The sequence below is a fragment of the Lethenteron reissneri genome, chromosome 64 (genome assembly GCF_015708825.2).
Source record: "Lethenteron reissneri isolate LAM-NWPU_2019-01 chromosome 64, ASM1570882v1, whole genome shotgun sequence".
In the NCBI taxonomy this organism is placed as follows: domain Eukaryota; kingdom Metazoa; phylum Chordata; class Hyperoartia; order Petromyzontiformes; family Petromyzontidae; genus Lethenteron; species Lethenteron reissneri.
Window position 1 is genome coordinate 4913389 of NC_083842.1, and position 13557 is coordinate 4926945.

Here is a 13557-nt window from a genome sequence, read left to right on the forward strand (position 1 = left end):
CATTAAAAACAGTGCCGGATTATCCTAGTAGCAAAAGTAGCATATGCTATGGGCCCCGCACTTTCAAGGGCCCCGTGCTAAATGCTTTCAAGCTATCAAATTCGGTTCAGGGATTCTTCACTTGCTCTATTACTATAGTACTATACTGCCTTCAACATTTATGAACGACTGGGTGTTTAAGGTTAACGAATTTTCGTATTATCTGGCTGTGTAGCAAATGAATAAATACAATTACTTTACTATGCAAGTTATAAATTAGTGTTTTTATATTTATGTGTTTTTGTTTTATTTTAGGGCCCCTTTATAACATATGCTACAGGCCCCGCACTAGCTTATTCAGGCACTCATTAAAAACGATAGTCCCATATAAGTGTTAAAACATTTTTGAAGCACCCTGTATTACGAATGTGTTGGGTGGTGAGCGTGGTTGATATTTGACGTTACCTTGCTCTGCAGTCAGGCAAGGGGTCAGATACCCCAGAGACCTCTCGGTTCCGATCGCCCTGGGGGTCATGTTTTTCTTCTTGATGCTGGGAGCCGCGCTCATCATGATCTTTTGGAGCAGGTGAGTGACACTGCTCACCGCACTCACCCGCCACCACTCGCACACTCACAGCGTCAAACAAAGACAAAGATCACCCTGAATAGCCTTCAACAAACTGTTTGGGGCAAGTGCTGTTGGCGAGCACATATGAAGGCCGGCATGGCACACGAGGGGGTCGCTGGCCAGCACCACGCCCGGTCGCCTTTGTTTCCCCAGTGGCGATGTTTACACACCATACCAGGTACTCATTTGAGGCCCAGTCGACCTACGGGAGGCCCAGGACCGGTTCAGATAATCGTCACTGGTATTGGTCGTGAGTGGGAATCGAATTCGGGTCACTGGGTTTGCAGCACGCCGTGCTGACCGCTCCACTGCTCACCATACACCACTCATACCACACTCATCACTCACCGCACACTTACCGTGCGCACCGCACCACAATTACCATACGAACCGCTCGCACCACACATACTCCCTCACTACTCGTAACCACACACGCACGTCATTACGCACCACTGTGTCGTTTAAACGGATGTGCAATGTGTTCCCTATGCTCTCTGCGTGTATCTCTTCACTTGTCCTCGTATCTCCCACTTCGTCACCATGTGTCCCCGTGACCTCAGGCTGAGGGGGTCTGTGTGGCCCCCCGTTCCGGACCCGGGAGGGGTTGTCCGGAGGCTGCTGAAGGAGGTGGGGACGGTGATCGACTCCCCCACACAGGGAACGATGCACAACAAGGTGGAGTGAGTGGTGGAGTGGCTGAGCGAGCAGTGGAGTAAATGATTGAGTGACTGGTGGAGGGGGTGGTAAAGTGGTTAAGTGGTTGATGGAGTGAGTGGTTGATTGACCAGTGGAGTGTCTGAGCGAGCTGCCTTGTGTGATCTCTAATCTTCCATGCACTGAAGGCCAACTCCCATATCCCTCACAATAACAGCTGACACGGCCGCACCCTGAACTGCAGTCTAACCCAGACCCTGACTGCGACCTTAATCCCCCGCAGGGCGGGAGCATGGGCACTATGACGGGCAAGGTGGCCGTCCTGGAGGCCCAGCCGCTCGTGGTGGTGGTGACCAGCCCAGACCCGGAGCAGACCCAACTCGACCCAGACCCGGCCCAATGCGACCCTGATCCCGGGACCCCTGCCGAGGTGAGGGGGTCGAGCGGAATTCTGATCCCCCTCGACGCCACGGCTCCGGGAGCGTGGTGGCTATTATGTCGCTGTGTGAGGGTTGACCCCAATCGATAGAAAATCAACGTCAGGCGTTTTAATTATTTGATGCCATACATTTCCACATGACGATAATCTACTTTAGTTGAGCTATCATTTATGGCCAGGTCGATTCTGAAAATAGGCTATTTAGCTCAGTGGGGCTTTACCTAGTCAAATCAAATAAATACATAGTTTATATGGACTTATATTCTTTATATCCATAATATAGGTTTTTTGGGTTAGATTGCATAAATATATAAATGTGTCGTTAAACGCACCACCACCCGACACAGCCAATTAGTAATGTTTGTCACGTTAACAGAACATGCCAAATCGTTACTAGTACAGCACACCGGTGTGTTGCAGAGCCAAGCCATAACATTTAAAATCTGAGTACGATATTATATTATTTATATGTACGTTCAACTTCTTTCACACCGCCCGTTACTAACCGTGCTCTTCGGAGGTGCGGGACCAGGTCTCCCACGGTGATGAACCTCCCATCGGTACTCTGGCTGTCCCAGCTCTCCTTTACAATAGACCATTAATCTCAAGGGGCTCTTGTTGGGGTCGCTGGCCCCCGAGATCCCTCCCTCCATAATGCTAACGGCCGGGCTAACATCATTACTCGCCCCCCCGCTGCTATGCGAACCGCTGCTGGGTTCCTCACCCATGGTGTGGGAGCCGTCGCTCGAGGATTCCCCTCCACCGCGGGTCCGCGTAGTAGGCATGGTTAGTTACCGAGTAGTATTATGCCCCTCTTCACGCTACCACGATACCTCCCTTTCCTAATCGCGCACCTGCAACCCACACGGAGCGAGCGTACGCACACCCACACACACACACGCAGCTCCGTGCACTCCAACTCAACACTGACTACTCACGTTATGATCGCGCACCTGTATCGCACACGGAGTGAATGCACGCGTACACACGCAGCTCCACACACGACACACTGCTCAACGAGATCACACGAGACCACGATCAGATATTACTGATTCATTGTCTGCTATCTGGGAATTGATGTTAAATCAGTATGAATCGACGAGGCTGGCCTATTCTACTACCCCTGGACCTATTCCCTATTTATCGGCTATGATCCTACTTCACCTCCTTACTCACTGTTAGGTGCCCACGGCGGTCCGTTGATCCCGTACTCGCAGCGTACCTCGATGCATCTCACGGACGTTCGGGTCGCTGGGCTGGCGAGTGTCTTGTCGCCTGGTGCTGGAGTAAGAGCGCGATCTCCCCTTTGCGCCCCCTTTTTATCCTCCCTACATCAAAGGGATGCGGCTCCGAGCGTGGTGGCGGCCCCCTCCTAGTTTTTCTTTAACAATGGGCGCGCGCCCGTCAGCACGTGTACGGCGGTTCCGGGCGCCATTGCTATGCTAATCAGATGCGCTGCGTGTTGCGGCGTTTATTCTAATTAATCCCTTTCTCATGCATGGCGCCTTGGTCTTGCGCATTATGCAGCAGCGTCCATCACCACGGGCTGCTGTGGAAGTTAAGCGCAGAGCCTCCGCATGTCTCCACCACCTGCCCCATCAATTGCGCACTATGCGCCCGAGTCGCCTCTTTGATTATTTGCCATTCCCGCCCTATCCTTTACCTTCCCTAATGATGGCACCTACGCACTCGAGCCCGCTTTGGCACGCTAAACTATGCCGCCCCGTCCCTCCTCTGCCTGTCTCGTCGACCCGTGGGGGTGTGTGTGGGGGGATGCGTTTCAACTGCGGTGGCCGAATGCCCTTCGCCGCGACCATACCATCTTAAGGCCGGTCGCAGCGCCGCGGTGCAAAGTAGCGTTGGGGGAGGTCGTCCAATTCCCTGGTCGCCGGAAACCGTGAAAGTTAATCCCGATAAGGGCTTCTCGGATAAAAACCGGTCGGTCAGGTGGCCTCCCCTCAGCTCTATGGTGGGGGGGGGGGGGGGGGAATGCGTGCGGGTGTGTTCATGTGAGGTGAGGTGAGGGGGACGCGGGGTCGGCTCCGTCGCTTGGTGGTGGCGAGGTCGTAGATGGGGCGCCTGCTGAACGGCTCTGTGGCGGCGGCATCACACTCTCCCTGGTTAAATACACGGCTCGCTCGCTGTATTATTACAATTACCACTTGTGTACCCAGGAAATCTTCAATGAGTCCTGTTCAACGGGGTCATGCCATGTTTGGGCAGTAGCGGGGAACGATTTCCGTGTGTTTCCCAAAATCAAGTAATTTGGGAGTTACATTTTGACGTTTGGTTAACTAAATGACCGTAGTGGTTATAACAGGCACTCGTGGTTAAACAGACTCGCGATGAAATAAAGAACCACCTGTTCAAGAGCTACGCGGATTAATAAAGAGTCGATTGTTGAACGAGGAGTCCCCCTGCTTCAGCAATGGTCTCCTCCGGTTGATTAAATGGGGGACTTGGTTGTTCCCACAGGCGCCGCCGGGGCCACCGGGGGCCCAGTGCCTGCTCCCCTCAGCCCCCGCCTCTGCCCCGAGCACGTGGACCCCAGGGCCCCTGCTCACACCCGGGATCGACTACATTAGCCTGGAGTAACGACGGCCAGGCCCCGACCTGCACTGACCCCACCTACTCTGACCCCACCTGCACTGACCCCACCTGCACTGACCCCACCTGCACTGACCCCACCTACTCTGACCCCACCTACTCTGACCCCACCTACTCTGACCCCACCTACTCTGACCCCACCATTGGGACCTCACCTATGTACCCTAACCCTACATCCTGCCCCCCCCCCCCCCCCTTCCTTCGGCTTGGACCTCTCTCGGATTGGACCGCTTTTTGGATCAGACTTTAAGGCTACCCATACGTCCTGGTTTGGCCTGAACGGTTCCCCTGGGTGGCTTCAGAAAGCCCATCCCAGTGTTTCCTCATCCACTCACCCCACCTCTTGATTTATTTATTTCTCCCGCTCCCCACAAGTTTTACATTTTCTGGCATCCTACTCGACTCATCATGCAGCCAGAAGTGTGGGTGAGCTGCTATAGGCAGTGGGTGGGGTGGGGGGGCAACCGGGACCCACCCGGGGCCCATTCGGGGCCCACCCGTGGGCGGGGCTCACCCGAATAGTCAGGGAGGAGCAACCCCACGTGGTGGGCGGGACTATTAGAGAAGTAGGCGGGGGGTCCAGTGTCAGAGAGAGAGAGCCAATCCCAAACCACTTCACCGCCGTGTGGGCATGGTTATGTTAATTAGGGCATGGAGGGACTGTCACGGGTTTCCCCCTGGCGAACATAGAGCGATGCATAGCAGCAGGGTCGTAAGAATATAAGAGATTACAAAAAAATATACATTGTGAAGTGAAAAAAACTAATGATGACAAATCACATAATGTGGAGTACATTAGAACATTATCTTTGAAAATGTCGAACTAGAGTGAGGATTGTGATTTAAAGAACGCATTACGAATAGGGCGTCAAATCGCAAATGGTGAGATGGCTTCTCTGAGAAACATCAAATCTCAAGTTGCAGGAATAAATTAAAACAGTCACGATATTGCACCGAGTCAAATAATGAAGCATCTATACATAACGAAACATAGCGCAAAAGGGCATTAAAAAAACATGAGGTCACTTGCAGGTTAAAGATGTTCACGAAATCTATTTGTTTATGCAGTGGCAGCTTGGCAGGAATTCACTTGGAAGGAGTGAGATTTAAGGCGATCAAGTGATGGTAGTGACTGTGAATCAAGTCTTTTGTCGCCTCCCTATGTGTCACGGTTCAGCCTCCTAGATATTTTGAATGTTAATAGAATCAATGTATTTATAACTGCTGGAGAAATCCGATGGCTATAAAGCTCTTTTTTACAGACGTCCAGTCGGGACACTGGGTAAGAACGTTACAACAACAAACAGTACACAAACACGATAGTAGTGCAAAGTACAAGAAAGGTAAAAAAATCACCCAGACACATACAAACAAAACTAAACCATCCCCATCCTATGAGGCAAAGCCCATTGTTCAAAAGCGACCTGGCTACCGGTTTACTGCCAATTTGTGGCCAAGTCACTTCTGAAAAATAAGTGAATGCCTCGGCGGGCTTTACCCGGTAGGATGGGGGGATGTTTCGATTTAAAGCTTTCGTGACTGCAGGGATTCATCTTCTTGGTTCTTTCGGTAAAGTCACGTAGTAGGGAAGTAATAAAATAATAAAAATAAAACATAATAAAATAATTATCACGACGTTTCGGCCACAACGCAAGCAGCCATCCTCAGGTGAAGAACATGTCTGTCGATAAGACAGAGTCTAAATGACACGTCTTAGGCTTGGAGTATCTATTTAAGCTGTGAGGGAGGAGGAAGAGAGCCTAGACAAAAGAATTGGCATTTGAAGAGGAATTTAGCATATTTATGGGAAATGCAGGAATGCGAATAGTGCTAATTGTGAAATGTGTGGGAGGTGGACGGGGGGTTTTCAAAGTCATATTATGCCCATGCATTATGTAGGATTAGCAATCCTACATAAAAGTCATATTATGCCCATGCATTATGTAGGATTAGCAATCCTACATAATACATGGGCATAATATGACTTTGAAAAGCCCCCGCCCACCTCCCACGCATTTCACAATTAGCACTATTCGCATTCCTGCATTTCCCATAAATATGCTAAATTCCTCTTCAAATGCAAATTCTTTTGTCAAGGCTCTCTTCCTCCTCCCTCACAGCTTAAATAGACACTCCAAGCCTAAGACGTGTCATTTAGACTCTGTCTTATCGACAGACATGTTCTTCACCTGAGGACGGCTGCTTGCGTTGTGGCCGAAACGTCGTGAGAATTATTTTATTATGTTTTATTTTTATTATTTTATTACTTCCCTACTACGTGACTTTACCGAAAGAACCAAGAAGATGGGGGGATGGTTTAGTTTTGTTTTGTAAGTGTTTGGGTGATTTGTTGTTCAAAACCCATTGTTCAAAAGCGACCTGGCCACTGGTTTACCGCCAATTTGTGGCCAAGTCACTTTTGAAAAATAAGTGAATGCCTCAGCGGGCTTTGCCTGGTAGGATGGGAAGATGGTTTAGTTGTGTTTGTATGTATGTGTTTGTCACTGTGTAGTGCCTGAAGTACGCGTCACACGCTGAAGTCGGTGTACGCGCGCACAGCGTACAAACGAGATCGAGGTGTTGCTGTTGCTTGGCGTGAGAATAGAGCCGGAGATGAGTAGGGAGCAAATAAGGACAAGGGGCGCTGATTGGCTGGTTGTTGTTGTTGTCGAGATGTGGGGCCGCGCTGTCTGAGGACGGTAGCAGGTAGCAGGGAGTAATTAAGGACGCAGGGCGCTGATTGGCCGAGAGGTTGTTGTTGTCGCTGAGTGGCGCCGCATTGTCGGGGAAAAACATGCCAGGTGCCAGTGGGGGCTGGGGGCGAGTGGCGTCGCGGGGGATGCCACAGATTAATTGAAGATTAATTGGCTTGGGGATAAAGAGAGGGGTTTTGGAGGAGACGGGAGTTCGCGCCTGGGAGGAGACAGAGGATGTAGGAGTCGAAGCAGCAGAGCTAATAGCAGTAAAGAAGTGTAAGGTAGCAGTGGAAAAGTGTAGGGTAGCAGTGAGACAACGAAGCCAGTAGAAAGCAGCTGAATAGTGGGAAGAAAAGCTGATAGAGTTACGACTGAGTGTGACGACGGAGCCGATAAAGAGCGGCTGAACTGTGGCGGAGAGAGTGGAGAGGAGCGAGTGAGGCCGGCGAAACGCGGCGAGCGAGTGGAGAGCGCGGAGGAGAAATGTTGATCGGTGTTAGCTGGAGGAGTGTTGATCGGTATACGCGAAATAAAGTGAAAGAGGAAAGACAAGAAGCTGTCGTGTCAAGTCGAGCACTACAATTGTGACGTTCTTACTCCATGCCCTCTACTGGACATCTGTGAAAAAATATATTTTTAGCTCATCGGATTTAACCTGCAGTTATACATTTGTTGAGGATTAGTGAGTGACATCATGTCACTGTGATGCCGCCACCGCGAAGCCGCTCGGCGGGCGCCCCATCTACGACCTCGCCACCACCAAGCGACGGGGCCGACCCTGCTTCTCCTCACCGCCCCCCACATAAACACACCTTTACACATTTCTCCCCCCCATAGATCTCCGAGGGGAGGTCACCTGGCCGGCAGGTTTTCACCCGGAAGCCCTCATAGGGATAATCTTCACGGTTTCCTGCGGCCAGGGAATTGGGCGATTTCCCCCGATGCTAACTTGCACTACGGCGCCGTGACTTGCGTTGAGATTACATGGTCACGGCTGGGACTGTCCAGCCACCACGGTTAAAACCCACCCCCACATGGATCGGCAAGGCAGGTAGGGGGGGCGCAGCCACGAACGGCGGGGAAACCAGGGTGGGCGGCTGATTAGCATAGCAAATGTGCTTGTGGACCGCTGCCAGCGCAGCAGCCAGCGACGGGCCCTTTGTTATGGAAACCAGGCTGTGGACGGCGATGCAGAGCGCGAGTGCGGCGGAGCAAGCACAGCGATCTGATTGGCCGAGAGGGCCCTCGGCTCAGCGGCGGCTTTCTTTGATGTGAGTTAGCCATAAAAAGCGGGGCGCAGAAAGGTAAAAGCTCTCTTACTCCTAAAGTCAGAGCCCCGGACGGTCCCCAGTTCGGCCACTCGAACGTCCGTGCGATGCGTCGAAGTGTGCGGAGAGGACGAGACCACTGGAGCACCGTACGCATCGAACTGTGAGTAAGAGGAAAGAGAGTATTGGGATGGAGTCTAAAGAAACCACAACCGCCTAGAGCCCATCAAATTAGATTAATCGGGTACAGACCCTCGGGCGATAGTGTAGGCCGGTAATCGCAGCCTCGTGTGGTTTCGACGAGCATGTGAAAGCGCGTGGTGCTGTGTGTACATACGTTCACAGAGTGCGTGGTCAGTGCTCCATGGGTGTGCGCTCCCTCTTGCGTATGGACTAACCCCCCTTGCGAACGCCCGTCTCACAGTCCTTTAAACCCCCCGTAACGAAAACCCCAATCGGCAACGCAGACGCGAGCAACGTCATTCGCCCTCCAACCCCTGACCCCCCGTTCAGAGCGTTTGATTGCTGTGCGGGGCTGTGTGAGGGGAGGTGTCGCGTTTGATTGGTGGAGAGGCAACGAAATGTTTACAGGCGACCGTGAACCGGCGACGAGTCATGCCCCTCTCGAGAAACTCGCGGGGGTGTGACCCAAGGAGGGGAGCCGACGGGTGACAGCCCTTATCCCACGAGCGATGAGCCCAGCGGAGGCAGCAGCTGTTCGCACACCAGCGAGGGATCGGGAGACGGCGGGACCCCTACAGCCGGCGCCCAGGAAGGAGAGGCCTCGGGGGCTAGCGGCCCCAACAACTTGGTGTCAGAAGTGGTACGATCCCCCGCATCTCCAAGGGAAAGAGGCGCCCCACCCCAAGCTAAGGTGAGATGTGTGTTCACCGGCCGAGGTATTCCTTCATGGAAGTCGTTCGCCCACAACATCACAGGTGCTAAGAATTTTAATGGCTGGACAGACGCGGAGGCATTAGAGCAGCTTACTATGCATTTGGATGGACGGGTAGCCGACTTTATGGAAGCTTTACCCGTGAGTACACAAACACAGTGGGAGGAAGTAATACGCCGACTCGACCTGCGCTTCGGCGTGAGTAATGAGGAGGAGCAGGCGGCCTTAGAGACGCGCCACCGCCAGCCCGGCGAAGACTTTCACGATTATGCTGAGGACGTTCACTCGCTAACACAGATCGCACACCCAGGGTACGCGACAGAGATAATTGAGGATCTCGCCGCCCAGAGGATCAAGCAGTATTTGGCTCGCACCTCGTGGTGGGAGCCCAATGTAGACCCTGCATACCTTCCCTTTGACACCCTTGTCGAGCGTGCGCGTGCATGCGAGAGACTCTCTGGTGAACGCACACAGTTCCGAGGGTGGGGACGGGATGATGCCATAGCGAGCCTACTCCCAGACGAGGAAGAGGAGGAGGAGCTCGCCATCGCGGTAAGGGGACGGGCAAGAGAGCCCACCACGCTCCGGGTATAAAGGCGGCTCCTGCTGCCGGCTGCGCTCGCAGTCTCTAGCGAGCTTTGTCAGGAGTAGTCGGAATGTCTGGACGTGGTAAAGGCGGTAAGGGGCTCGGCAAGGGAGGCGCAAAACGCCATCGCAAGGTGCTGCGCGACAACATCCAGGGCATCACCAAGCCCGCCATCCGCCGCCTCGCTCGCCGAGGCGGTGTGAAGCGCATCTCGGGCCTCATCTACAAGGAGACCCGCGGCATCCTGAAGGTCTTCCTTGAGAACGTCATCCGCGACGCCGTCACCTACACGGAGCACGCCAAGCGCAAGACTGTCACCGCCATGGACGTGGTCTACGCCCTCAAGCGCCAGGGCCGCACACTCTACGGCTTTGGAGACTGAGCGCCAATCTCTCGCACACTAAGCCAACCCAAAGGCTCTTTTCAGAGCCACCCACCTCTTCGAAACTGCTTGTGCCAGTGTTGCCAAACACTTTCTAAATGGAGCACATGTCCTGGGTTATTGCGCGCCAATTCCTTGTGAGCGTGGTGGACGTTTGCTTGTTGAGTTGGCGAATCTTCATCTGCTTCCACATGAATGAAAGTTATCATGATATTCACGACACGTCACATTTAACAAGGCATAATTCTTGAACGCGTTAATACAGTACCCATTTCTGGTATTTTTGCGTGAATTATTTCCAGCTGCAGCTGATTCCGATATTACGTAGAGCATTTGGCGCCACAATCTTACTGAACACTCGTCCTAATTGACGTAGCGCGCCGGAATGATAATCTCCACCTGTAAAATACAGCACAACAGCGAAGTTATTTTTCTCCACCGAGCGCTTGTGCTGTATTAGACGAGTTGTGAAACAATCCCTCGTAAGAAACAAAAAAACCCACGCGCAAAACACACACAATGTACTATTGTATTGGGTTTTCTAGTCATCCTTTTAAAACAAAGGCAATGCCATGGCTGCAATTCACTAATATACATGTTTAGACATTACATTGTGTTATATTCACAAGTCCTTTTTGCAGTACTACTGTATTGGGTTTTCTAGTCATCCTTTTTAAAACAAAGGCAATGCCATGGCTGCAATTCACTAATATACATGTTTAGACATTACATTGTGTTATATTCACAAGTCCTTTTTGCAGTAAAAAACGATATTAAAGTGAACATCACGTCCGCGTTTCTCATTGGAGGCTGATGGAGAGGGATGGTACTAAAATAGCCACGCAGCAGCGCCGCGCACTACGATCATGTGATGCCGCCGCCACGAAGCCACTCGGTGGAGTGCCCCATCCCCGACCTCGCCACCACCAAGTGATGGAGCCGACCCCCACGTCCCCCCACCTCACCTCACATAAACACACCCGCACGCATCCCCCCCCCCCCCCCCATAGAGCTCCGAGGGGAAGTCACCTGGCCGACCGGTTTTAATCCGAGAAGCCCTTATCGGGATACCTTTCACGGTTTCCGGTGACCAAGGAATTGGACGACCTCCCCCGATGCTACTTCGCGGCGCTGCGACCGGCATTAAGATTGCAAGGTCGCGGCGAGGGGCCACTCGGCCACTGCGGTTGAAACGCACCACCCACACCCACGCACGTATCGACGAGGCAGGCAGGGGAGGGACGGAACGGCATGATTAGCATGACCGCAGGGGCTCTGATGGTTAGGATTATTACGCTTGATCGCGTAGGCACCATTATTAGGGAAATTAGGGAATTTAAAGAGTAAAGGCTGGAATTACAAATAAGGGGAGGTATGCGGAGGTCCGTGCATAAATTCCCACGGCAGGTCTTTGTGATGGACGCCACCGCATAATTCGCATAACCAAGGCACCATGCATGAGAAAGGGATTGATTAGCATATGCGCCGCGCATGAACGGGGGAGGGAGCGAAGAGTGCTCGGGGAGGCGGAGGCCTGAGTCCGGGAGAGAGGATAAAAGGGATCGTAGCAAGGAAGAGGGGATCTCACTCCAAGAAGCCAGCAATCAAGGCGGCTCCCAGCTCTGCCCTCCAGACGTCTGTGCGACGTGCCCAGACGAGCAGCGAGGAGAATCCACGGGACACCGAATACTTCGAATCGTGAGTAAGAAGGTGAATTAGTATCATAACCCGATAAATAGGGAATAGGTCCAGGGGTAGTAAAATAGGCCAGCCTCGTCGATTCATACTGATTTAACAGCGCTCCCACGAGGCGAGCCGCTGTATACACAGCACCACACGCGTTCAGACTTCTCAGCGAGATCACACGAGGCCACGATCAGCTATTAATGATTTATTTTCGGCTACCTGGGAATTGATGTTAAATCAGTATGAATCGACGAGGCTGGCCTATTCTACTATCCCTGGACCTATTCCCTATTTATTGGCTTATGATACTAATTCACCTTCTTACTCACGGTTTGAAGTATCCGGTGTTCCATGGATTCTCCTCGCTGCTCGTCTGGGCACGTCGCACGGACGTCCGGAGGGCAGAGCTGGGAGCCGCCTTGATCGCTGGCTTCTTGGAGTGAGATCCCCTCTACCTTGCTTTTATCCTATCTCCCCGTCCCAGGGCTCCGCCTCCCCCAGCACTCTTTGCTCCTTCCCGCGTTTATGCGAGGCGCATATTATAATCAGCTCCATTCTCATGCCTCCCCATCACAATGGGTGGTCGGCTTGACTGCGCCGATGCATGCCTTTGTCATGCCAATTATGCAGCGGCATCCATCACAAAGGCTTACCGTGGGAATTCATGCACGGGCCTCCGCATACCTCTGATTATTCGTAATTTCAGCCTTTACTCTCCAACTTCCCTAATTTCCCTAATAATGGTGCCTACGCGCTCAAGCGTAATTATCCTAACCATCAGCGACTACGCGCAAGAGCCCCTGCGGTCGTACTAATCATGCCGTTCCGTCCCTCCCCTGCCTGCCTCGTCGATACGTGCGTGGGTGTGGGGGGTGCGTTTCAAACGCAGTGGCCGAGTGGCCCCTCGCCGCGACCTTGCAATCATAATGCCGGTCGCAGCGCCGCGAAGTAGCATCGGGGGAGGTCGTCCAATTCCCTGGTCACCGGAAACCATGAAAGTTATCCCGATAAGGGCTTCTCGGATTAAAACCGGTCAGCCAGGTGACTTCCCCTCGGAGTTCTATGGGGGGGCAAATGCGTGCGGGTGTGTTCATGTGAGGTGAGGTGGGGGGACGCAGGGGTCGGCTTCGTCACTTGGTGGTGGCGAGGTCAGGGATGGGGTGCCCGCCGAGCGGCTTCGTGGCGGCGGCATCAAATAGCCCCCCGAGGTGCTGGTCCCCATCTCGGGTTGACTGGAGCCACCTTGCTTGGGCCGCGCTCACGAGGAAACGCTGCGGGGTCCGAGGGGTCCGTCCAGACCTCGTGGCTGGTCTCGGGGTGGGTGGCTCCGTCCTCTGTCGCTCCTGCGGTGGCCTTCTCCTCCACTCCAAAGGCTCTCTCTGTCCCTCGGTACCTGCAGGCAGGGGTACAAACTCAGAAGCAGAAGGGTTTAGGGGCCGTCGTCCCCGCCATCACCTGGCGGTCGGGGCTGGGGGTCCGGCGGGGCCCATGTAGTGCGCGAGGCCCTCGAGCCCGGGTGGTGTGGGGGTCCCGTGGGTTCACGGTACTCCGGCGGCGGGGATCTCCTCCACCGGAGCTGCTCTCCATGGTTTTAAACGGTGGACGTTGACCACCGTTTTGCGTTCTCTCTCTCCACTTTGGATCAATACTGTGTGTGTGGGGGGGGGGGGGGGGGTCACAAGACATGTGGACCACCGGCACGCACGAGTGTGTGGCGGGGGAGGTCACAAAACATGT

General features: G+C 53.2%; 3 protein-coding genes across 3 annotated transcripts in view; 2 read left to right on the forward strand and 1 right to left on the reverse strand.

Moving 5' to 3' along the window:
• LOC133359120 (uncharacterized) overlaps positions 1-4383 on the forward strand; it is an 82847-nt gene extending 78464 nt beyond the window's left edge. The window contains exons 6-9 of the mRNA XM_061577515.1: positions 457-565; positions 1168-1282; positions 1545-1691; positions 4176-4383. Coding sequence (XP_061433499.1) covers positions 457-565; positions 1168-1282; positions 1545-1691; positions 4176-4295 — 491 coding nt within the window. The 3' untranslated portion in view covers positions 4296-4383. The remainder of the gene's footprint in view (positions 1-456; positions 566-1167; positions 1283-1544; positions 1692-4175) is intronic.
• Positions 4384-9822: 5439 nt separating this feature from the next.
• On the forward strand, positions 9823-10134 carry LOC133358992 (histone H4-like). The gene has a single exon (XM_061577370.1). The coding sequence runs from the start codon at positions 9823-9825 to the stop codon at positions 10132-10134; it is 312 nt and encodes a 103-aa protein (XP_061433354.1).
• A 3099-nt stretch (positions 10135-13233) lies between these two features.
• The window catches only part of LOC133358993 (cingulin-like protein 1), a 151725-nt gene continuing 151401 nt past the window's right edge, over positions 13234-13557 (reverse strand). Inside the window, exon 16 of the mRNA XM_061577371.1 lies at positions 13234-13288. Coding sequence (XP_061433355.1) covers positions 13234-13288 — 55 coding nt within the window. The remainder of the gene's footprint in view (positions 13289-13557) is intronic.